This window comes from Cherax quadricarinatus, chromosome 54 (genome assembly GCF_038502225.1).
Source record: "Cherax quadricarinatus isolate ZL_2023a chromosome 54, ASM3850222v1, whole genome shotgun sequence".
In the NCBI taxonomy this organism is placed as follows: Eukaryota; Metazoa; Arthropoda; class Malacostraca; order Decapoda; family Parastacidae; genus Cherax; species Cherax quadricarinatus.
In genome coordinates this window covers 14,422,344-14,445,423 of record NC_091345.1, presented here as the reverse complement: position 1 = coordinate 14,445,423, position 23,080 = coordinate 14,422,344, and the positions used below count along the sequence as shown (strand labels likewise).

Genomic DNA, 23,080 nt, shown 5'->3' with positions numbered 1-23,080 from the left:
AAGTGATCTCTCTGTAAAACGAGTACCTCTCTCTCTCCCACCTTCCTTACAGTTTCCAGACCCAGAAGACCCTCAAGGAAGAGGGGTAAAAAGACGAGAAGGAAGTCCTCATTTGCTGAGAGGCTGAAGGAAGCTCTTGCCCGCAAGTCGAGCATAGATTCAGAACATCCCGACCTGATCCACGCTCACAGCGCCCACGACACCGAGGAGAGACACGCAAGGTGACCTAACAAACAGTTGTGTTTATATATTCATGCAAAGCAGTAAACTGTTGTGGGTCGTTATCTAAGCAGGAGAAAAAATTACCTCCTAGGTGGACGTACAAGACACATGGAATATGATACCTTAGTGAATCAACGAGGTATCTTTCAGGATCTTATCATATTAAAGTGATAAAGCTCCTACATGACAGACGTTTTTTATGTCTCACGTAGCTCTTAGCTGTTAAATATGACTGAGTTGTTCTGGATGAATCTATCCTGCCCAGTATATTTAGGTAATCTGTGTGTATTTCCAGAGTATCAAGACAAGAGTCAGGAGGCTTCGTGCTGAATGATGACCTTCCTCGGGAGTTTAGTGTAGAGAAGGAAGAGCATAAAGGCTCAGCTTCGTCTGACCAGGAGGATGGAGGCAAAGAGGAAGAAGAAGCTGAATCAGGGTCCTCCCACTATTCCTTCAGTTCTGATTACTTATCAGGTAATCCTCGTGTAATGCCCTGGCACATGTCAGAAATGTTGAGAATTTATCTACATGAATATACGAAAGCATAACTGCTTAGAGAGGAAGTCTTTTCATTACGTTCATAAAATGTCAATTGTTCAATATGCAAGTGCTCCTTATTTGCTGGACTGTTTAAGTATACGTATTATTATATACTTATAAGAACTGAGGTAAATATAAAACCATGGCATTACTTCAGTAGTATACAGAATACTGCATACTTGCACAGACCTCGAGGATGTTTACGAGCAGCTGGGGGCGGTGCTGGAGGAGCAGTTGGAGGGGCAGCTAGGGCCTCGCACGGCGGCTATTGCAAGGTTCGCACACAGCCTCCTCAAGGTAAGGATTTTCAAGTTTCTTGTTTTACCTAGAATGAATTTTAATAGTAGCCTTTCATTTTCACTTGTGTTCTTCCTAGGATACGACCTGTATCATCTGACTAATACCGAAATACTTATTTACTACTAGCAGAGCATGAGGAGCAAGTGGTAAGAGACTTGCTATTTGTTTCACTTAACCAGGGATTCAAACCAGGATTCCTTTGGTTGTGCAACTTGTTCCTCGCCATCGCCAGGTTCACCTGTCTCCTAAAGTGAAGGATTTTAAGTGTGCATTTTACACATACATGGCAGCGACAAGCTCTAGCTCTAGTCCCTTTATAGTATTAAATGAACCACAAAATGAACCTTAGTAGGCCAACATGGTAGGATGGTACAAGCGTTAATCTGGTACCTTTATGGTTGCTTTGACACAGGTCTAGCCATGAACGTTTGCCGAGAGGTTTATAATTCTTTTATTACGGTCTTTGCTACCAGCGAGCCCTGAGCGAGTCTTACAAGGATGTGACCCTGGGTCTTGATGGGTTAGCAGTGAGAGGACCTGAGAGTGAGGGACACTTATTGCCTCGCTCCCTCAGTCTTTCAGAACACCGTGGGCGGGGTGCCCACGCACTCCATCCACCAACACTATCCAAGCTCAAGGTAGGTTCTCGCCATGTGAATAAAGAATTACTGGAATAATGTTAAAATTATGGACGAAATAGCTTATGACTGACAAATATATAAGCAAAGACAAATTACAGAGCATACTTTTACTGGGACAATGTTTCGCTCTTTGATAAAGCTCTACATAGAGCGAAAGGTTTTCCTAATGAAAACTTGTTTTAGAGCTGTATCTTTGTCCCCGTGTTAATATTACGTTGGCATGGTTAAAAATCTGATATGGACAATAAATAACATTCAAAAGTATAATAATAATATGCTAATATCTGGAACACACAAAGGTTTTATGTACTATACTTGATATATCCATTTGAAAGTTAATTTGTTACTTTGAAATACTGTACTTACCTATGTGAGCTCAGGGCCGGGGGAAGCCTGTGGTGACTGGGAACTGGGGCTGTGGCTCGTTGCGGGGTGACCACCAACTCAAAGGTACAGCAAAAGTCACCAGCCTGGCAATAAGTTGACTAACCCCCGTCTAGTAAACTGGTTCGAGACGTTTCTGTCCATCCAGGACCATTATCAAGTAGCGAGGAAGAAATACCAGAAATCTGGTCATGGCATAGGAAAGGAAGAACGCAGCCAAAGTTAGGCTAGGTCACGCCTGATTTTGCGATGTAATGAAGAGAAAAAAATTCCCATTTGCGACTTAATAATGGTCCCGGACAAGCTTAAAGGGCGCCCAGTTTTCATTGTCAGCTTACTGTATTGTGAGACTTTCCTTCTTCACCCAACTAACCTTTTGAAATCGACACATTACCCATTCAGCTGCATCTAATCTCAAGTCTAGTTTAAGTCAATGATATCAGCTCAACACCCTTCTAGATACTAGTTGTTGGCTGGCGTCACTCCTTGGTTGCTACAAATAAACTACTTACTCTTCTTAGCTTGGTACCTTAACTTATAATTTAACCATCACCTTAATGTAGTTAAACTTAACGTCTGCTGTAACTTTCATACTTAGTAGTCCTCATTTTAACTCTTCCCACGATAACTAAACAATAAAACAATACATTACTTAGCACTGAGTGCAAACCTCGGTGTCTTAAGGAAAGATTATAGCGATATAGTTATAATTTCGCTATAAATTTAAATTATACTTATGAGAGCTCGGTGGGCTTAAGATGAAAATAAAAACTTAAAAGTTTACGAAAAATAACTTGTTAAACAAAGTTTATTTAACTTTTAATGGAAATCGGTTCAGCAAGAGTGAGTTCTCAACAAAGTTCTTACCCACGCTCTTATTATAAATCTGATAGTCTAACTTGAATGAAAATAGTAAACTAATCTGTGGCACTGGAGACTTGTGAGAAAATGATTAACATAGAAATGTTCTGAGGAGAGCACAGTTCCTCAGGTACAAGACATTCACTGTACAACTGACAGTGACTGACATTCACTGTACAACTGACAGTGATAGACATTCACTGTACAACTGACAGTGACAGACATTCACTGTACAACTGACAGTGACAGACATTCACTGTACAACTGACAGTGACAGACATTCACTGTACAACTGACAGTGACAGACATTCACTGTACAACTGACAGTGACAGACATTCACTGTACAACTGACAATGATAGACATTCACTGTACAACTGACAGTGACAGACATTCACTGTACAACTGACAGTGACAGACATTCACTGTACAACTGACAGTGACAGACATTCACTGTACAACTGACAATGATAGACATTCACTGTACAACTGACAGTGACAGACATTCACTGTACAACTGACAATGACAGACATTCACTGTACAACTGACAATGACAGACATTCACTGTACAACTGACAATGACAGACCTTCACTGTACACCTCACAGTGACTGACCTTCACTGTACACCTCACAGTGACTGACCTTCACTGTACACCTCACAGTGACTGACCTTCACTGTACACCTCACAGTGACTGACCTTCACTGTACAACTCACAGTGACTGACCTTCACTGTACACCTCACAGTGACTGACCTTCACTGTACACCTCACAGTGACTGACCTTCACTGTACAACTCACAGTGACTGACCTTCACTGTACAACTCACAGTGACTGACCTTCACTGTACAACTCACAGTGACTGACCTTCACTGTACAACTCACAGTGACTGACCTTCACTGTACAACTCACAGTGACTGACCTTCACTGTACAACTCACAGTGACTGACCTTCACTGTACAACTCACAGTGACTGACCTTCACTGTACAACTCACAGTGACTGACCTTCACTGTACAACTCACAGTGACTGACCTTCACTGTACAACTCACAGTGACTGACCTTCACTGTACAACTCACACACCATCATTCACTCGAGCAAACTTGCCAGAGATGGTGAGAATATTCATATTTTTATTATCAATAATTTTTAGCAGCTACCTGTTTACTCATAGGAATACATTGACATGTACATGTATGTCGAGACATGTCAGTGGGGAAGTGATCAGGACATGCCTGTAACATAACACCTGGGGAATAGAAGGTAATCAGGTATTACCCAAGAGGATGAGAACTCTGATTCCTTAGATCAAAAGCCTTTCACAAGAATCAAAGCACCAAACTTGAAGAGAGAGAACAATAAGACATTTGAGGCCTCCAGTACAATTTCAAACAAAAATAGACCTCATAAGTAATAGGCCTATAGCCTGCGTCTCATTCAGTAAATTTTGTTTTCGTAATTTAACTTTTTTTTTAAACATGATGGGACTGCATGGCAATGGATGTTACTGAACTGGTAATCTGGACGTGAAGCAATGATCCAGTGGGCAGCTGCCAGCAAGGCTGGAGCGCCTAAACTCATCTATTACACCTACGGCGACCACAACACTGTTAAGGTACGTCAGAGGAAGAGCATGTAACTATTGTTAACTAACTTCAAGAACATGTAATATAGTAGTGCTCTTGTTGATTAACTTCAAGAATAGCATGTAACTAGCTACCAATTGTCTGTTTGCCAAGTTCTTTAAGACTAGTATGTAATACGGATGATTCATGTTCTGTTAGCCAAGTTCTTCAGGAATAACGTGTAACAACGTGTAACAATTTGCCCTCATCTCTATTAAATATTTTAGTTGCTAAATATCCCTTTTTTTGTTGGCCCATGAGAGACAAGGGCAAGCATGGGAGAGTGAAGCAGTATCAAAGGTTTATGGATAGAGAAATTTATCGAATTAGGCCATATAGAGAACAAAAATGCTCGTTATACAAAACATTTTATTAAAATTTAATATTTGAGCTTCGTCTTATAAACTAAATATGGCTACGTGACCATCCACTGGACAGGAAACCAAACTGGTAGTTATAATCTCATTGCAGGATCGTTCAAAATCAAATATTAGGCTATTATTCTGAGGGTGAAGACGTCTGAGGAAACATTTTCACTGACTAGATTGTGTGTTTCAGATGGACATTGTGTGTCGTTTGCTGGGTGACCGAAACTGGAGGGTTGGTGACTTAGTGTCAACACTACTACGATACTGCGAGTCTCGTCTGGACTCTTGGAGACGGAGAGAGACGGAACTCACTGAATCTGCTGACTCTTCACTCCCGGAATCTCACAGGTCAATAATTACTACCTTTATTTGGACGGAAATGCTCATTTAGAGTTCGGTAATATATTTTAATTTTAAAATGAAATAGGTTTCTGCAAACACTTCCTAATCAGCCGGGATGTGATGCTTACGGCAGTCTGCTTGCAGCAAGTGCCAAAAGTTTGATCAGTTTAGCAAACACAGATCTTGTTCGGAACGGTAACCAATAAGTAACAAGATAATGCTGACTACTGCTGGTGTGCCTCTCAAATATTGAAAGCTAGTTACTCTTACACTCTTGATTGTTATAAGTACACATGAAAACCCTTGAACTGATAGTATATTATTGAGAAGTATTTTCCATTTAAGAGAACAAGTGTCTTTTGCGCTAATGTAAGAATAATTATATACGCAAAGAACTTTAGGCAAAGAAATTCTGTATCTCAGGCCTACAAACTTACAATATCTTTGTTTATGTATATAAGTCTTAAGCTTAAGAAAGTAGCAAAAATAAACGTTTATACACAGACAGGTAAACAAATCTCATCCCCAAGACGCCCTAACACACGTGTTATCTCCGCTGGTTCCAATGTCCCTTGTGTCTCCGTATCCTCTCCCCATCAAGACAAAATTAAAGCCCATTTACCCCCTACAAGGGAGGTAGATGGGTGCCTTGGCGCGGGTGAAAGGCTGTTAAACTACTCTCCCACTCCTTGGATCAAACCCACACATCTTCCATTATTCAGGCAATGAAAACCCCCCGTGAATATGCTTATAACGGTTGTTTTTGTCTTGCAGGTACCGGAGTCACTCCCTCGAGAGCCTGGCTCTCTTTGATGAACTCATCGGTGCTGACCGTCCTTTCGCTACCCTGGAGACAGAACTATGATAACACTACATAGGCTTCTGTCAGTGACCGCCCTTATCCTTCTCACACACCTGCAACAGTGATAACTGGACAGTGCTTCCCACCTGACACTGTCACGACCACCCTCATTCTCCCTTTATCTTCTGCATCGATTTAAAGGAAGAAAAATAATTTATTCCTCGCCATTGTAAACCAATCACGCCCTGAATATGCAACACATGAACCACGTAGCCATCATTACGTTGGGCAGTATGACTACAGAACCTGAATGAATCTTCTCTGCTTCAGAAAAAATGAATACACGAGCAGTATGCCGCTACCTTCCAGCCCAACACGTTGACTTAGACGTATTATAGGAAAAAAATGAAATATGGAAATCAACATACTTGAGCAAGACGCTAAGATACGAAAAATAGGGTGATGACAGTGGAGGCAGTATGAAATATAGACACGCTGGAAAAAAAAAGACACAAAAATTCAGTATGGTGCGATTCTTTATTGATGACGTTTCGCTCACACCTCAAGGCTGTTTTTTTCTGGCTTCCCAAAGCCCACTATTTGGAGGTTACTTAAAGAAGAACATAAGAAAGGAGGAACAATATTGCAGGCCTGCTGGCCCATACTAGGCAGGTTTTACTCAAACTCAAACAATGAAAGATTGTACTTAAGCTGCATTTGTGTATTTTTTCAAGACGAGGACAACAAATTACAAATATACCGACCATAACTTTTCTGTATCTATAGTGAAATATTCAAGACTAACACACCAGAAGCGAGAAAATCCCGTGGAAAGAGATAAAGATGACAGTCTCTCACTGGGGCTCTCATAGGTAAGTGTCTTACGCTATGTCACATGGATGCCAAAAAGGAATCAACCTTCCGTAAAAATAATAAGAGAACATTGTTCAGCTAAGTTATGTGCAGCATGCCAGAAACGATAACAAAATTAATGGGTAGGAGAACGGGGCAAGACTTGCAAATCATTAAACACGGGTTAAAAAACGTTTTTACCACAAAATTTACTTTCTAAACTGTATTAAGGTAACTAGCCAAAAATAGGAATATTTCATTTAAACGAGGCCTACAAGTACGGTATTTAATAAGTAAACACAGGTAGCTTGTTCTCGTACTGAGACGGAGGATCGAGGCTCCGGCACTCATGGCCCTGAATGACTTCCTAAGATGTAGCGAGTCGCATAAATAATATATATGTGGGCTTGATCAATGTTACCAAAATGCGTGTATCGACGTCAAAAAAAATGTACGAGCATAAACCTGCTGATATTTCTTGCTTTTACATGCATTAAAATTTAATGTACAACGTTGATAATTCACATACATTTTTGGGAGAAGTTCCTTTTATATGACTCTTTCTCGTATTTTAAATAAAAGCAATTATAAAAGGTTATATACAATAAAAGCTTCAAAATAACATTGTTTTTAGTTATTTTTCCAACCCAATCACACACAAAAAAATCGGGAAACATTTACATGACAAGAATTTAGCGTCAATTTCCTGCTTTTAAAAGCAAAACTATGTACGAGTGTCAGTCTTACAATAAAATCAATACCGTGCTGGAACATTTCACAATTAACCCGTCACAATTCGGCCCGTCTTGGACCACGTAGCAAATTTGAGAAAACAGGAGAAAGTCAGAAGACTGTCAGGTCGAAGAGGACGAACATCCTGTTGATTTACTAAGGCAGGAAAACTATCCTATCTGATGGAGTATGGACGAGAGGACACCCAACCCTCTGTGATGGAATACGACAGGAAAAAATCCTGTATATAAAAAGTATGAAAAAAAAGTCTGAGCGATTATGACAAAAAAAATCTCTTTCGTGATTTCTGTTAAGTAAACACAGCTTTTTTTGTCATGCTGAGCACACAATGCTGTGCATGAAATGCTGTTAATCGAATGCTGTTTTATTGCACAATTTCGTTTCATTATCAGGTTTATTATAATTTCTATCCTAGTGTAAAATTAACCTTTTACAAAAAATATCATTACAAATAAAACTACTTTTATATATTTTGTATTATTACCCCTTTTTTCTAAAGTTTAAATGGGAAAAGTTTAGACGACTTATAAAAAAAAGACAATTACCCATTCCGAAATAAGAAATAAAATAGTGTAGAAGTTAATACGTCATAATAAAGATGTAAAATACACCGGGTTTTTTAAAATCATAAATTGAAAAATTACCAAAAGGCGCCTTGTGTCAGTAGGCCTAAATGAAGACTGAAAATGAGATTTTGACTACAAAAAAATTGTAAAAGCAAATTAAAACTAAAATGGGTTTTAAATTAGATTCATAAATTTTTAATTTATAACAACATCGTAAGGCAGCTGTAAGTTCCTTAGGATAATTCGGTTGAAAATTTTTGACAAACAATTGAAATTTCTTTATTCTCAATGACCCCAATTTTTTTTTTTTGCATTGTCGATCAACGAATGAAATATTGATGACATATAATCCACAATATAACTTTTTCCGAGTACAATCCATATTCACTCTGCCTCACACTGGTGGTCAGTCACTCTGCCTCACACTGGCGGTCAGTCACTCTGCCTCACACTGGCGGTCAGTCACTCTGCCTCACACTGGCGGTCAGTCATGCTGCCTCACACTGGCTCTCAGTCACTCTGCCTCACACTGGCTCTCAGTCACTCTGCCTCACACTGGCTCTCAGTCACTCTGCCTCACACTGGCTCTCAGTCACTCTGCCTCACACTGGCTCTCAGTCACTCTGCCTCACACTGGCTCTCAGTCACTCTGCCTCACACTGGCTCTCAGTCACTCTGCCTCACACTGGCTCTCAGTCACTCTGCCTCACACTGGCTCTCAGTCACTCTGCCTCACACTGGCTCTCAGTCACTCTGCCTCACACTGGCTCTCAGTCACTCTTCCTCACACTGGCTCTCAGTCACTCTGCCTCACACTGGCTCTCAGTCACTCTGCCTCACACTGGCTCTCAGTCACTCTGCCTCACACTGGCTCTCAGTCACTCTGCCTCACACTGGCTCTCAGTCACTCTGCCTCACACTGGCTCTCAGTCACTCTGCCTCACACTGGCTCTCAGTCACTCTGCCTCACACTGGCTCTCAGTCACTCTGCCTCACACTGGCTCTCAGTCACTCTGCCTCACACTGGCTCTCAGTCACTCTGCCTCACACTGGCTCTCAGTCACTCTGCCTCACACTGGCTCTCAGTCACTCTGCCTCACACTGGCTCTCAGTCACTCTGCCTCACACTGGCTCTCAGTCACTCTGCCTCACACTGGCTCTCAGTCACTCTGCCTCACACTGGCTCTCAGTCACTCTGCCTCACACTGGCTCTCAGTCACTCTGCCTCACACTGGCTCTCAGTCACTCTGCCTCACACTGGCTCTCAGTCACTCTGCCTCACACTGGCGGTCAGTCACTCTGCCTCACACTGGCGGTCAGTCACTCTGCCTCACACTGGCGGTCAGTCAATCTGCCTCACACTGGAGGTCAGTCACTCTGCCTCACACTGGAGGTCAGTCACTCTGCCTCACACTGGAGGTCAGTCACTCTGCCTCACACTGGCGGTTAGTCACTCTGCCTCACACTGGCGGTCAGTCACTCTGCCTCACACTGGCGGTCAGTCACTCTGCCTCACACTGGCGGTCAGTCACTCTGCCTCACACTGGCGGTCAGTCACTCTGCCTCACACTGGCGGTCAGTCACTCTGCCTCACACTGGCGGTCAGTCACTCTGCCTCACACTGGCGGTCAGTCACTCTGCCTCACACTGGCGGTCAGTCACTCTGCCTCACACTGGCGGTCAGTCACTCTGCCTCACACTGGCGGTCAGTCACTCTTCGGATCAACACGTCACAGTGAGACTGACAGCACTAGGTGACGTCAGGCCGAGGTCCGGTATATTTATACCCACAACTTCAAAAAAGAAGAGTGATAATATTTATCTATTAACACTTTATCAACATACATCTCTTATTTACCTTAAAATACGAAGAAAAAGAATTATATCTAAAATCAGTGAGAACTAGAAGTATACTATCATGGTAAAAATACAAACTCCAACACTCACCATAATACTTATTCATTACTTATTTTTAGATTATTTACATGGTCGAGGTACCTTCCAGCGCCACTGGAAAGTGACACCCTAGATACGACGCTTCGCTATGATCCAAATACATTTACGTGACATTGATTTACTTGGGATATCGTAGTGTAAATATATGTAATGAGGATTTGAGAGGGACCTGACCTCTCAACATCTGAGTTCTTACCTCTCCTAGTGGCCTACGTCTCACCTCTTGGCGCTATATAAAGCTCCATCCTGTCACTTCTTCTCCATATTGTTTCATTCTATGGAACAATGCTCTTCTCCAGACTGAGGGACTGACCACCTCAAAACTTTAAGGGTGATGGACTGATTACATCGTCTTCAAGTATCTTCTGCTTCTATCAACTTTTCTGTACTTGACTGAAGAAGCCTACTGTGTAGGCGAAACGTTTCATAATAAAGATACCTAACTGTTGCATATGTGTCTTACCTAACAAATATATGTAATGTGCTATTATTTTATTGAGGCGAATTGCAACAATAAAGACCCACGTTCACTCAGTAGGTCTTACCTGACAAACATGTCTTATGAGCCTAGTTTTCAAATTTACACTTGCAATCATCAGCCTGTAAAAAGTGCGTAGTAATACGCATAGCGTAATTGAAAGGTCATATTTGAGGTTGATGCATGAGAAGTATGCGTGAGGAGGTTCTGGCCTCCGCGTCAGAGAGGCCCTTGTGCCTCTCGGGCAGAGCACAGAGCCTCCTTGTTGGGGTACCCATGGTTTGGCTGGCACCATAGTAACCAGACCAGTGCCAAGTATACCCACGGGCTACATACACAGCCCTCTCGACACGCGCCTGCAGCCACATTAGCCTCCTTAATACAGTGTTCATATCCATACTGTGAGTACTAATTACTTTATTCAGGAAGGACCGAAATGCCGTTCTGTTTTCATTTAGGTGGGAATTAGTTATACTGAGCGCATAACATTTAATTTAATTTTAGGAGGATTTAATTGATATCGGCCTCAACTCAAACACTTGAGGGACTGGGGTTCGAATGTAGCCATTGGGTATGTCTCCTTACACTTGCTGACACTCTTCACCTAGCAGTAAATAGGTACCTGGGTTTGGGCCGAACAGCGTGGGTCTCATCATAGGGTTGAGGGTTGAAAGACATCAGTGGCAACAAACCGGTCTGATGACGTGGCTTTATTGGGTTATCCTGGGTTGATAACCCTCCGGGTTAACAATCATCTATAGTATAATTTTTATTCTTAGATTCAAGCGTATATACATTGTAAACGTCTGTGAACAAATTCTGTAAATAATGATTCAACATGCGTAAACATGTAGACATTTCTCCCTTGGATTCACCCAGCTAATCCTACTGGCCAGTAATATACGATCCTTTATTCTTAACCCAAATGGAATGTGATTATGTTATTCTGTGTAGAATCTAACGACTATTGACGCCATTAAGACGTACCATAATATTTTTCCACAAATTAAAAATGCAGAAATAGTTAAAAAAAAAAATACATTATCTTCATGAAGATAATTTTGTAGATATCTGAACTCCATCATAACAGCGATAAATTAATAATCAAATAATAATCAGCAATTTGACATGTGCGAAGTTATATATTTTTCTGATTTCTTTAAGATTTTTTTTCTCCATTGGTGAATCCTTTGCCCTATGAAGAGAACAAATTTTTGGTTCACTTTTTGAAAATGGATAAAAAAAAATACTGTAAGAGATTATTCTCTATGAAATGAGTTTTTTTTAATTAGTGTGATTTTATATTACAAACATACACATGATATATATATATATATATATATATATATATATATATATATATATATATATATATATATATATATACACACACACACACACACACACATTTAGAGAGAGGAGCAGGTTAACGGCAGTACTGCATATTTCAGCCTACAACTGACGTACTCTAGTTGTAGGCTTAATACTCACATGATGAACTCTAGGCGCACATTGAGCTAGATAGATGCTTAAGCAACACCTAATTGAAATTTGCCAGTTTATAAGAAGTCTTGGTCACAAAAGATGTTGACTTAGGCCGGTAATGAAAGGTGATCATTAGCTAGGCCTAACAGAACTGAATCTATATACAGTTGTTTACTAAATTACTATTTCCTCTTCTCAGTAGAGCCTGTCCTACAAGATGCTGAGAGCAGCTGTGACTGTGTTAGGGGTGATGATGGTTTGCATGGCTCAGGTGAACCATGCAGCCAGAACAAACCCAGCCATCTCAAGGGCAGCCACTATTCCCCAGACAGCTGCTGATGCTCAACAAAACACGGTGAGAATATTATCATTTTATTACTGTTGTAACTGAACCATTATTATTGTAAACAATTCAAAATGTAACTTGTCTAGTTAGCAGAATGCTGCTTTAACACACACAGACACCGAAAGATTCGTTTCTTGGATTTGAAGCCTATTGACTATACCAGGTCAGCAAATATGAATTAATATTGGATATTATATCCAGTATTATAAAACCGTAGAAAATATTTGTAAAGGTGACTGAATATACTGTAAAGGAAGTATAATGATATGACTGATGTATGATGGTGCGTAACCATCATACATCAGTTATTAAATTCTTAAAAAAATTAAGAAAAATTTGTTTAATTTTTTAACAAAATTGTTTTTCTCAGAACAAAATTTTTTTTCTTAAAAAAACTCTTAAAATATATAAATAAATAAATAAATAAATAAATAAATATATATATATATATATATATATATATATATATATATATATATATATATATATATATATATATATATATATATATATATTTTTTTTTTTTTTTTTTGAGAGAGAGAGAGTTTTTTTAAGAATTTTATTTTATAAAAAAAATATTTTTAGAGGAAAAAATTAAATAAATAGATTTTTTAAATTTTGCTTTAAAAATTTAAAATTATTTTTAAAGAAAAAATTGCAAACAAACCATACCACAAACCATATTTTTCTTTTCAATAAAATTTTTAAGAAAAAAAAAATTCTTTTTTTAAGGAATGCTTTTTAGAAAAACAATTTTTAACAAAAAAAAAAATAAATAAAAACAATTCATCCATCAAAATTATACTTCACGTGAGTAGATATGACTTCCTTTGGTCACCTTTTCAAATCATTTTTATGGTTTTATAATATTGGATATAATCAGATGGTAATTAATTTACATTTGCATTCATAAATCTACTTTTATATACGCAGAAAGTACTGGAAATTAATTTTGTCAACCAATCACCATCGATGTTACAAGTTGCGCTAATTTATTCATGAAAATCGTCTTTACTACATGAGAGTTGACTGATATTATTTCTGCCCAGGAGAGTATAGGAACTTTTTTCCGCAACTGTACATCACTTCCATGGTATGTGACACTTGCATAAATGTATTTATTAATGTTGTACATAATTTTTAATTTCTTATTGTTCATGAACTTATGTAAGTTGTGTTTTTTGAATAATGAAATTAACAAGTTAGCCGCTCATTTAAAAATGTAAAAATATAATTGCTGGATCTATTTGATATAAAATGTGTGCAGAGATTTTAACAAAACTAAAATCATGGAACATACGGCCAAAACATTAAATACTGAACGTCACTTTCGGCACCAGTCAAGTGTCAACTGACTGATGACAGTTTAAAACAAACTTCAGCTAAACTTTTATGAACTTCGTGCAGTCGATGGGCTTCAGATCTAACAAAACAGCCAAATTCATTAATTCATAATCTCTCTCTCCATCCTAATTATGTAAAATCCAGAAACAATCACAATACCTTGACTATAATGATCAAGGATGGGCAGAAACTGTCTAGAATATCTTCCGAGTGAGGTATTTGTTAATATGTTGAACTTCTTCCCAAAGATTATGCGACTTTGACCTTTCCTGTATTTATCAACCAAAATGATATCTTCAACAGATTGAGAACACACTTGACACCATCTTGAGGACCATGAGGAATGACCATAGGAAGCTGGAGTCTTCAGTTCAAGAAGTGAAGCAAGAGTTAAGTGAACTCCGTGAAGAAACTGATCTTATCCTGGGCAAGATGTACAAGCCATCATGCCAGGAGGTAGCCGAGGACCTGCACAGTAACGCCCCAGGCAGCACTAACGAGGCCACAGTGGGTGTATACACCATCAAGCCGCCCAAATACAAGCCAACGCTGGTATGCTTTGGGATAATGTTCTTTTAGGCTTAGAAGTTGTAGATGGGTGAGAGTTCAGTGGGTCTGATTCACGACAAATGAAAATCATGAAAATATGACTAATATGGTAATAAGGTGTTTAACACTCACGTTTATGATTCTAATTAAATTACATTATTTTTACTAAAAGCACTAAATCTGTGTGGGTCATGTGAGCTGCATGGCCAAGGAATACTGAAGTTACAGGGCAGAATTGTTATGCAGTTATATACAGAATGCATTTCAAATGATCTTCATGTCTCATAGGTGCGTTGTGAGCTGAGCCGTGGAGCCGTAGGGTGGACAGTCATTCTTTCCAGGTCAAACGGACGCGAGAGGTTCAATCGCACATACCGCGAGTACCAGGATGGATTTGGTGATCCCTCTGAGGAGTACTGGATAGGTGAACACTTGCTCTTGATTTAATAAACTGAAGATGCTCTCCTTTCCCTGGATCTAATTTTATTGGCTTCCATTTCATTGCCATTTTATTCCTTCCATTCCATGTATGCATATAGTGTATATGTATATGTATATATATTATATATATATATATATATATATATATATATATATATATATATATATATATATATATATATATATATATATATATATATATATATATATATATATATATATATATATATACATAAATATATACAGTAGAACCTCTGGTCACGAACGTTTCCGAACACGAACATATCGGTACAAGACCCATAAATTTGCCCAATTTTTGCATCGGGTCACAAACACATAATCGGGTGCCGAACAAACACAGTCGCTCCAATTTTCACATTCCGTGTCATTTTTTCTCACGTGCCAATTTTCTCCCCACTTCTTGTAATTATGACTGATAAATTCGGATTCGCAATGTTTTATCAGCAGGTAGTACCGAAACGGCTTCTCACAGTGCCGGTATCCGGCTAGGGCTTGCCATACATGATTTTTGGTAAATATTTTTTTCTCAGTTGTTTTTTGGGCTATCTTATTAAAACTTGGGCATTGTATGATGGAAAGATGCTTCGTAACATACACAAAAAATAAAAGAAATCGGACAATAAATAACGGAGTTCACTGCTCAGCCATTAGTCGCTCCTTGAAGCTTTTAGGACTCGTGAAATGTTAGTTTTCTGTTCTTCAAGATTTTCTCAGTGTTATTCAAGGTTTTTTACATTTAGTTTACTATTGCACTGTGTATTCTATGGTATAATAAACTTTTTGTGCTTAATAATCTTAAAAAAAAAACAATATTTACATACAGTTCGTAGGGGTCTGGAACGGATTAATCATATTTACATACAATCCAGTGGGGAAATTAGGTTCGGGTCACGGCCAAATCGGGTCGCGACCAGAGTTTTGGAACGAATTACGGTCGTGACCCTAGGTTCCACTGTATACATATAATATATATATATATATATATATATATATATATATATATATATATATATATTTTTTTTTTTTTTTTTATTATCACACCGGCCGATTCCCACCAAGGCAGGGTGGCCCGAAAAAGAAAAACTTTCACCAACATTCACTCCATCACTGTCTTGCCAGAAGGGTGCTTTACACTACAGTTTTTAAACTGCAACATTAACACCCCTCCTTCAGAGTGCAGGCACTGTACTTCCCATCTCCAGGACTCAAGTCCGGCCTGCCGGTTTCCCTGAATCCCTTCATAAATGTTACTTTGCTCACACTCCAACAGCACGTCAAGTATTAAAAACCATTTGTCTCCATTCACTCCTATCAAACACGCTCACGCATGCCTGCTGGAAGTCCAAGCCCCTCGCACACAAAACCTCCTTTACCCCCTCCCTCCAACCCTTCCTAGGCCGACCCCTACCCCGCCTTCCTTCCACTACAGACTGATACACTCTTGAAGTCATTCTGTTTCGCTCCATTCTCTCTACATGTCCGAACCACCTCAACAACCCTTCCTCAGCCCTCTGGACAACAGTTTTGGTAATCCCGCACCTCCTCCTAACTTCCAAACTACGAATTCTCTGCATTATATTCACACCACACACTGCCCTCAGACATGACATCTCCACTGCCTCCAGCCTTCTCCTCGCTGCAACATTCATCACCCACGCTTCACACCCATATAAGAGCGTTGGTAAAACTATACTCTCATACATTCCCCTCTTTGCCTCCAAGGACAAAGTTCTTTGTTTCCACAGACTCCTAAGTGCACCACTCACTCTTTTTCCCTCATCAATTCTATGATTCACCTCATCTTTCATAGACCCATCCGCTGACACGTCCACTCCCAAATATCTGAATACGTTCACCTCCTCCATACTCTCTCCCTCCAATCTGATATTCAATCTTTCATCACCTAATCTTTTTGTTATCCTCATAACCTTACTCTTTCCTGTATTCACCTTTAATTTTCTTCTTTTGCACACCCTACCAAATTCATCCACCAATCTCTGCAACTTCTCTTCAGAATCTCCCAAGAGCACAGTGTCATCAGCAAAGAGCAGCTGTGACAACTCCCACTTTGTGTGTGATTCTTTATCTTTTAACTCCACGCCTCTTGCCAAAACCCTCGCATTTACTTCTCTTACAACCCCATCTATAAATATATTAAACAACCACGGTGACATCACACATCCTTGTCTAAGGCCTACTTTTACTGGGAAAAAATTTCCCTCTTTCCTACATACTCTAACTTGAGCCTCACTATCCTCGTAAAAACTCTTCACTGCTTTCAGTAACCTACCTCCTACACCATACACTTGCAACATCTGCCACATTGCCCCCCTATCCACCCTGTCATACGCCTTTTCCAAATCCATAAATGCCACAAAGACCTCTTTAGCCTTATCTAAATACTGTTCACTTATATGTTTCACTGTAAACACCTGGTCCACACACCCCCTACCTTTCCTAAAGCCTCCTTGTTCATCTGCTATCCTATTCTCCGTCTTACTCTTAATTCTTTCAATTATAACTCTACCATACACTTTACCAGGTACACTCAACAGACTTATCCCCCTATAATTTTTGCACTCTCTTTTATCCCCTTTGCCTTTATACAAAGGAACTATGCATGCTCTCTGCCAATCCCTAGGTACCTTACCCTCTTCCATACATTTATTAAATAATTGCACCAACCACTCCAAAACTATATCCCCACCTGCTTTTAACATTTCTATCTTTATCCCATCAATCCCGGCTGCCTTACCCCCTTTCATTTTACCTACTGCCTCACGAACTTCCCCCACACTCACAACTGGCTCTTCCTCACTCCTACAAGATGTTATTCCTCCTTGCCCTATACACGAAATCACAGCTTCCCTATCTTCATCAACATTTAACAATTCCTCAAAATATTCCTTCCATCTTCCCAATACCTCTAACTCTCCATTTAATAACTCTCCTCTCCTATTTTTAACTGACAAATCCATTTGTTCTCTAGGCTTTCTTAACTTGTTAATCTCACTCCAAAACTTTTTCTTATTTTCAACAAAATTTGTTGATAACATCTCACCCACTCTCTCATTTGCTCTCTTTTTACATTGCTTCACCACTCTCTTAACTTCTCTCTTTTTCTCCATATACTCTTCCCTCCTTGCATCACTTCTACTTTGTAAAAACTTCTCATATGCTAACTTTTTCTCCCTTACTACTCTCTTTACATCATCATTCCACCAATCGCTCCTCTTCCCTCCTGCACCCACTTTCCTGTAACCACAAACTTCTGCTGAACACTCTAACACTACATTTTTAAACCTACCCCATACCTCTTCGACCCCATTGCCTATGCTCTCATTAGCCCATCTATCCTCCAATAGCTGTTTATATCTTACCCTAACTGCCTCCTCTTTTAGTTTATAAACCTTCACCTCTCTCTTCCCTGATGCTTCTATTCTCCTTGTATCCCATCTACCTTTTACTCTCAGTATAGCTACAACTAGAAAGTGATCTGATATATCTGTGGCCCCTCTATAAACATGTACATCCTGAAGTCTACTCAACAGTCTTTTATCTACCAATACATAATCCAACAAACTACTGTCATTTCGCCCTACATCCTATCGTGTATACTTATTTATCCTCTTTTTCTTAAAATATGTATTACCTATAACTAAACCCCTTTCTATACAAAGTTCAATCAAAGGGCTCCCATTATCATTTACACCTGGCACCCCAAACTTACCTACCACACCCTCTCTAAAAGTTTCTCCTACTTTAGCATTCAAGTCCCCTACCACAATTACTCTCTCACTTGGTTCAAAGGCTCCTATACATTCACTTAACATCTCCCAAAATCTCTCTCTCTCCTCTGCATTCCTCTCTTCTCCAGGTGCATACACGCTTATTATGACCCACTTCTCGCATCCAACCTTTACTTTAATCCACATAATTCTTGAATTTACACATTCATATTCTCTTTTCTCCTTCCATAACTGATCATTTAACATTACTGCTACCCCTTCCTTTGCTCTAACTCTCTCAGATACTCCAGATTTAATCCCATTTATTTCCCCCCACTGAAACTCTCCTACCCCCTTCAGCTTTGTTTCGCTTAGGGCCAGGACATCCAACTTCTTTTCATTCATAACATCAGCAATCATCTGTTTCTTGTATATATATATATATAGTTTAATTTATGGACAACACATCTGAAGGTTCTTATTTTTTACATCTTCAGGTAACGACCTTCTCCATCGTTTAACCACCTGGCGTCCTCACCAGCTCAGAGTGGCATTAGAGGACTTTAACGGACAAAAAGCATGGGCACAATACAAGGTCTTCAGGTAATCGTCGATAAATAAGATCTAAGCGTAGTTTAGCTTTCCTATAGCATTTTCTAGTACATTTGTGCCACTGCCAGGACTGTCAACTAGCCGCTTGGTGGTATTTTATTATCAGAAAACAATAGACGTGTTTCCTAGCACCAGTTTTAATTAATAAGTCGCTAACTAGATCATTTGGCTATATGTCCTTCCTCCGCGTTATTGGTTTACTATGTCAAAAATTAAAACCACATCGTGTGTATTCTGGTGGACATTAACTAAAGTAATCAAATACATTGCAGTGTATTACCGCAGGTTGGTGACGTCTGCATTGTTGGATAGTACTGCTAAGACTTAAGGATCACTTCTGCATCACTGATGCTTCGCCTTCAGTCAATAACATGTCCAGTGCCTGAAACACAATATTAAGACACTTTTGAAAGCACAGCGAATTTTACATAGGTTTTTCTATATTTCAGAGTTCGGCCTTTAAGAGGTCACGTCCCCAATGCTGCCTTGTGCATTATAATTTCTATAAAAAGATTTTAGTCGTAACCTAATGACAAAGTTGTTACTGCTGCGTACATCTACCCTAAGAACAAACACATTGTACCCTATTTCATTAAAGGTTTTAATTTTGATAGTTAACCTTGAATTTGCTTTTATACAAGACGTTACCCTTCCATCTATCTTATTTAGCTAATATCGATGAAATTATGATAATTAAGATTAAATACAGGATAAATATTTGATCATCTGAGCTGTATCGCCAGCACACTTTTGCAAGACAACGACTGAGTAAGAGATGGTGTATGTGTTTCCTCTTTTTTTTTTTTGATCACCGTACCTAGGTGGGAGAAGACTGTTGTATTGAAAAAAAGATTAAGTAACGTAATAAAAAAATAACAGTTTTGTTGTAGGGTTATAACATTTAGGAACAGACACAGGTAAGCACGTTAAAAAACGAAAAGTGTAAAGTTCTGAGAAGAGATTGGTAATACAAGTGTTGTGGTACAGAGTGGGTGGACCTGAGGAGAACTACAAACTCACAGTGGACCAATTTGAGGCTGACAGCAATGCAGGAGACGGTCTCAAGATTCACAATGGTATGAAATTCTCCACCTACGACAAGGACGACGATACTAACAAGGGTCAGTACAATTCTCAAGATTTCCTAACTTAACCTAACAAGGGTGAACAGACTGTTCCAGATACCTCTAACCTAGCCAACTGTAGCCTAACGAGGATGGTCAGGCTGCATCAAAAAATCCTAGTATGACCTAATGTATGACCTAATCAAATTCAACCTACTTTAACCTAACGAAGGTGAGTAGATGGCTCAAGAATTTTTGTAGAAACACGTCCATTGACCTTATTAAATTAGCCTAAGTTAAATTTACATTTTATTTCTTTTGCAGTGGTCTTAAGGGCATACGCCCAAAGGCCATCGTAAAAAAAATATTGCGTACGCAGTGCCTGAACACATGCTCACCCTAACCGGATAATTTGCAAAGAGCAGAAAATAAGTTAGGTAAGGTTCGTCAGGAAACAGGACAAGTGTTTCCTAACGCGGGTCTTAGCCATATATGATGACCCCGCCGTTGGAGATTTTGGTCATCTGACGGAGGCCTTCCGTTGGCAGAACAAAGCCAATTTTGTGCCACAATGTCAACGTTTCTTTTATTTAATAATCCTATAAAAGCCTACGAACGCAGTGTGCTTCAGGACCTAGTGAACCAGCTTGATACAAAGAAAAGGGTAGCTCCACTTCTTTGAATCAAGAGCTTTTCACCATTTATTGAATCAAGGAGTTGCTCACCAGTGCTGGCTATGTTGTTAATGGTAGGAGGTTGTACATTTGTAAGCTTTCAACCTCATGAACTCATCAAGTTATAAGCTTTTGCTTCCCATGTCACTAGTAATGAGTGTTAGAGTTTATTGTAGAAAAAATTGTCATTTACAGATTATTTAATAGATGTGCACCTTAATAATGGACTGTCATATTTTGATTAGGGGTAGCCCTAGTTATCTATGTTGATTACATGCAATTCTAAACAATTTACTTATATGTGATAAAATACCTTATAATGATAACTAAGCACTAAACCCACAAGGATATGAGGATTAACATTTTTTTTGCTAAAGTAGCCCATTGTAGCTGTGATGTCCTGTCATTAACGTTGTCTTTCAGCCAAGAATGTCTTTAACGAGTTGGTCTTTTCAGATGGCAATTGTTCTCAACTGCTGGGTGGCTACGGAGGATGGTGGTACAGTAACTGTTATCATGTTCTTCCCACTGGCCGGTACCGCTCAGTGGGAGGTAATGAGTATGGTGGTGTGGCCTGGCATCCTTGGAGAGACGTCAAACACTCCATCAAAGCTATGACACTTCTTATCAGGGCTCATTAACTCTTCATGAAAATCAACCCCTCAAAATACTCAATAGAAGGCAAGAATAAGACATCTACCGGTAGTGACAGAATGCGAGGAATCAATCTCAGTGGAAAAGAACACTTGTCAACAGTTAAGGACGTTTATTCTTCAATAAGTGTTGTGAACTGTACACAAGTGTTATTTCCCATAGTTTGCTGGTATCAACATACCATTTATAACCAGTCTCATGGTGAGACAAACTTACACATAGTGATTCAGAATTCTATGCATTGTATCTAGATAATTATAATACATGTGATTAATCAAGTGAATCAAGATGGATTCAGATAAGCAATGCACACTGTATTGCATCAGCTATAACAAACTAGGAAAGAGGAACAGTTTTCTCTTTGCTATCAGAGGTTTCTTGACGCTGGCGAAGAGCTATTGATCTAAGTAACTGAACCTGAATTTTCCTCCTTTAGATCGAACCTGATTTCCTTCCATTCCTATAAGACGCTGTATAACCTCCATGGTTTAGCGCCACACTCTTGAATATAATAAAATTTCATATTATATACCCCTCAGAAAATAATCATACAAATCGCGCTGCTAGATTCAGAGCTGAAAGTTTTAATACTCTGTGTATTAACAACGTGCTACACTGACAGCTCTCTCAGGCAACACTTGAGGATTTAATCGTAATCCAGTCTGCTGGTAATATCGAGAACCTCAACTGTTTGTTGAAGTACTTTCAAGTTTATGGAAGCTGGAATTAAAATGTTGTTTAATTTCTATCAATCTTGGTCATATTTGTTGTTAATAAACATAAGATCAGAATATAAGAATGTTTTTTTTTTTGAAGCCAGAGACAAGTAAGAATTATTGATGATGGAATTAACATTAAACTAAACTAGAGAACGTTCACACATAGGCCTCCAGAAACACGAAAAGTAAATATCTTTTCTCAACTAGTTACTAATTTTGGGATGCCAAGTGGAAGTTACTCTCTTTTTTTTCAAATTATGCAAACGATTAAGTTTAAATTTTAATGACCCACACAGGTTTAGTGCTTTCTATGAATATGAAAATTATGCTTGAATTTAATGAAGGCTACAAGTGGAAATAAAAAAATCCACAGTCCACCACGAGGACTGGTCACAGACCGGGCGGCGGGGGGTGTTGACCCCCGAAACACTGTCCAGGTATACTCCAGGTATACCACAATGAAATGTCTATGATGACAATAATCCAGTGCGGTATTAAAGGCAATGGGACTACCGATGCCAGAGAGATGCTCTGGATCTAAGGAATTGGATCAAGAACCCCCCTACCCTTCTTGAACCTGATTACCTCATATTTCGAAAATGCTCTAGGATCCCCTACGGGTTTAACGCTTCCCCATAATCACATTAATAAACTGGGAACAAAAATTTGGCACTTAAAAAAAAATTCCTGCTCGACTTATTGTTGCCAATGTTTGTTCTGACTTTTGCATTATTATGTTCGAGAAATTCAA

At 39.2% G+C, this 23,080-nt stretch overlaps 2 protein-coding genes across 3 annotated transcripts in view; both read left to right on the top strand.

Moving 5' to 3' along the window:
- LOC128699150 (uncharacterized) overlaps positions 1-8,160 on the top strand; it is a 28,112-nt gene extending 19,952 nt beyond the window's left edge. Inside the window, 8 exon segments of the mRNA XM_070096652.1 lie at positions 53-221; positions 518-696; positions 950-1,059; positions 1,536-1,700; positions 2,084-2,153; positions 4,483-4,565; positions 5,134-5,291; positions 6,060-8,160. Of these exon segments, the coding sequence (XP_069952753.1) occupies positions 53-221; positions 518-696; positions 950-1,059; positions 1,536-1,700; positions 2,084-2,153; positions 4,483-4,565; positions 5,134-5,291; positions 6,060-6,150 (1,025 nt within the window). The 3' untranslated portion in view covers positions 6,151-8,160.
- A 2,807-nt stretch (positions 8,161-10,967) lies between these two features.
- LOC128699149 (ficolin-1) lies at positions 10,968-22,409 on the top strand. Of its 2 annotated transcripts, none has more exons than XM_053791692.2 (7): positions 10,968-11,093; positions 12,377-12,532; positions 14,171-14,419; positions 14,705-14,840; positions 19,104-19,209; positions 20,206-20,339; positions 21,413-22,409. In XM_053791692.2, the coding sequence occupies exons 2-7, from the start codon at positions 12,395-12,397 to the stop codon at positions 21,595-21,597; spliced, it is 948 nt and encodes a 315-aa protein (XP_053647667.1). In that variant the 5' UTR covers positions 10,968-11,093; positions 12,377-12,394; the 3' UTR covers positions 21,598-22,409. The 2 variants fall into 2 exon arrangements, with proteins under 2 accessions (XP_053647667.1, XP_053647669.1); XM_053791694.2 differs by having other exon boundaries at positions 10,982-11,093; positions 12,380-12,532; positions 21,413-21,730.
- Positions 22,410-23,080: the final 671 nt, after the last annotated feature.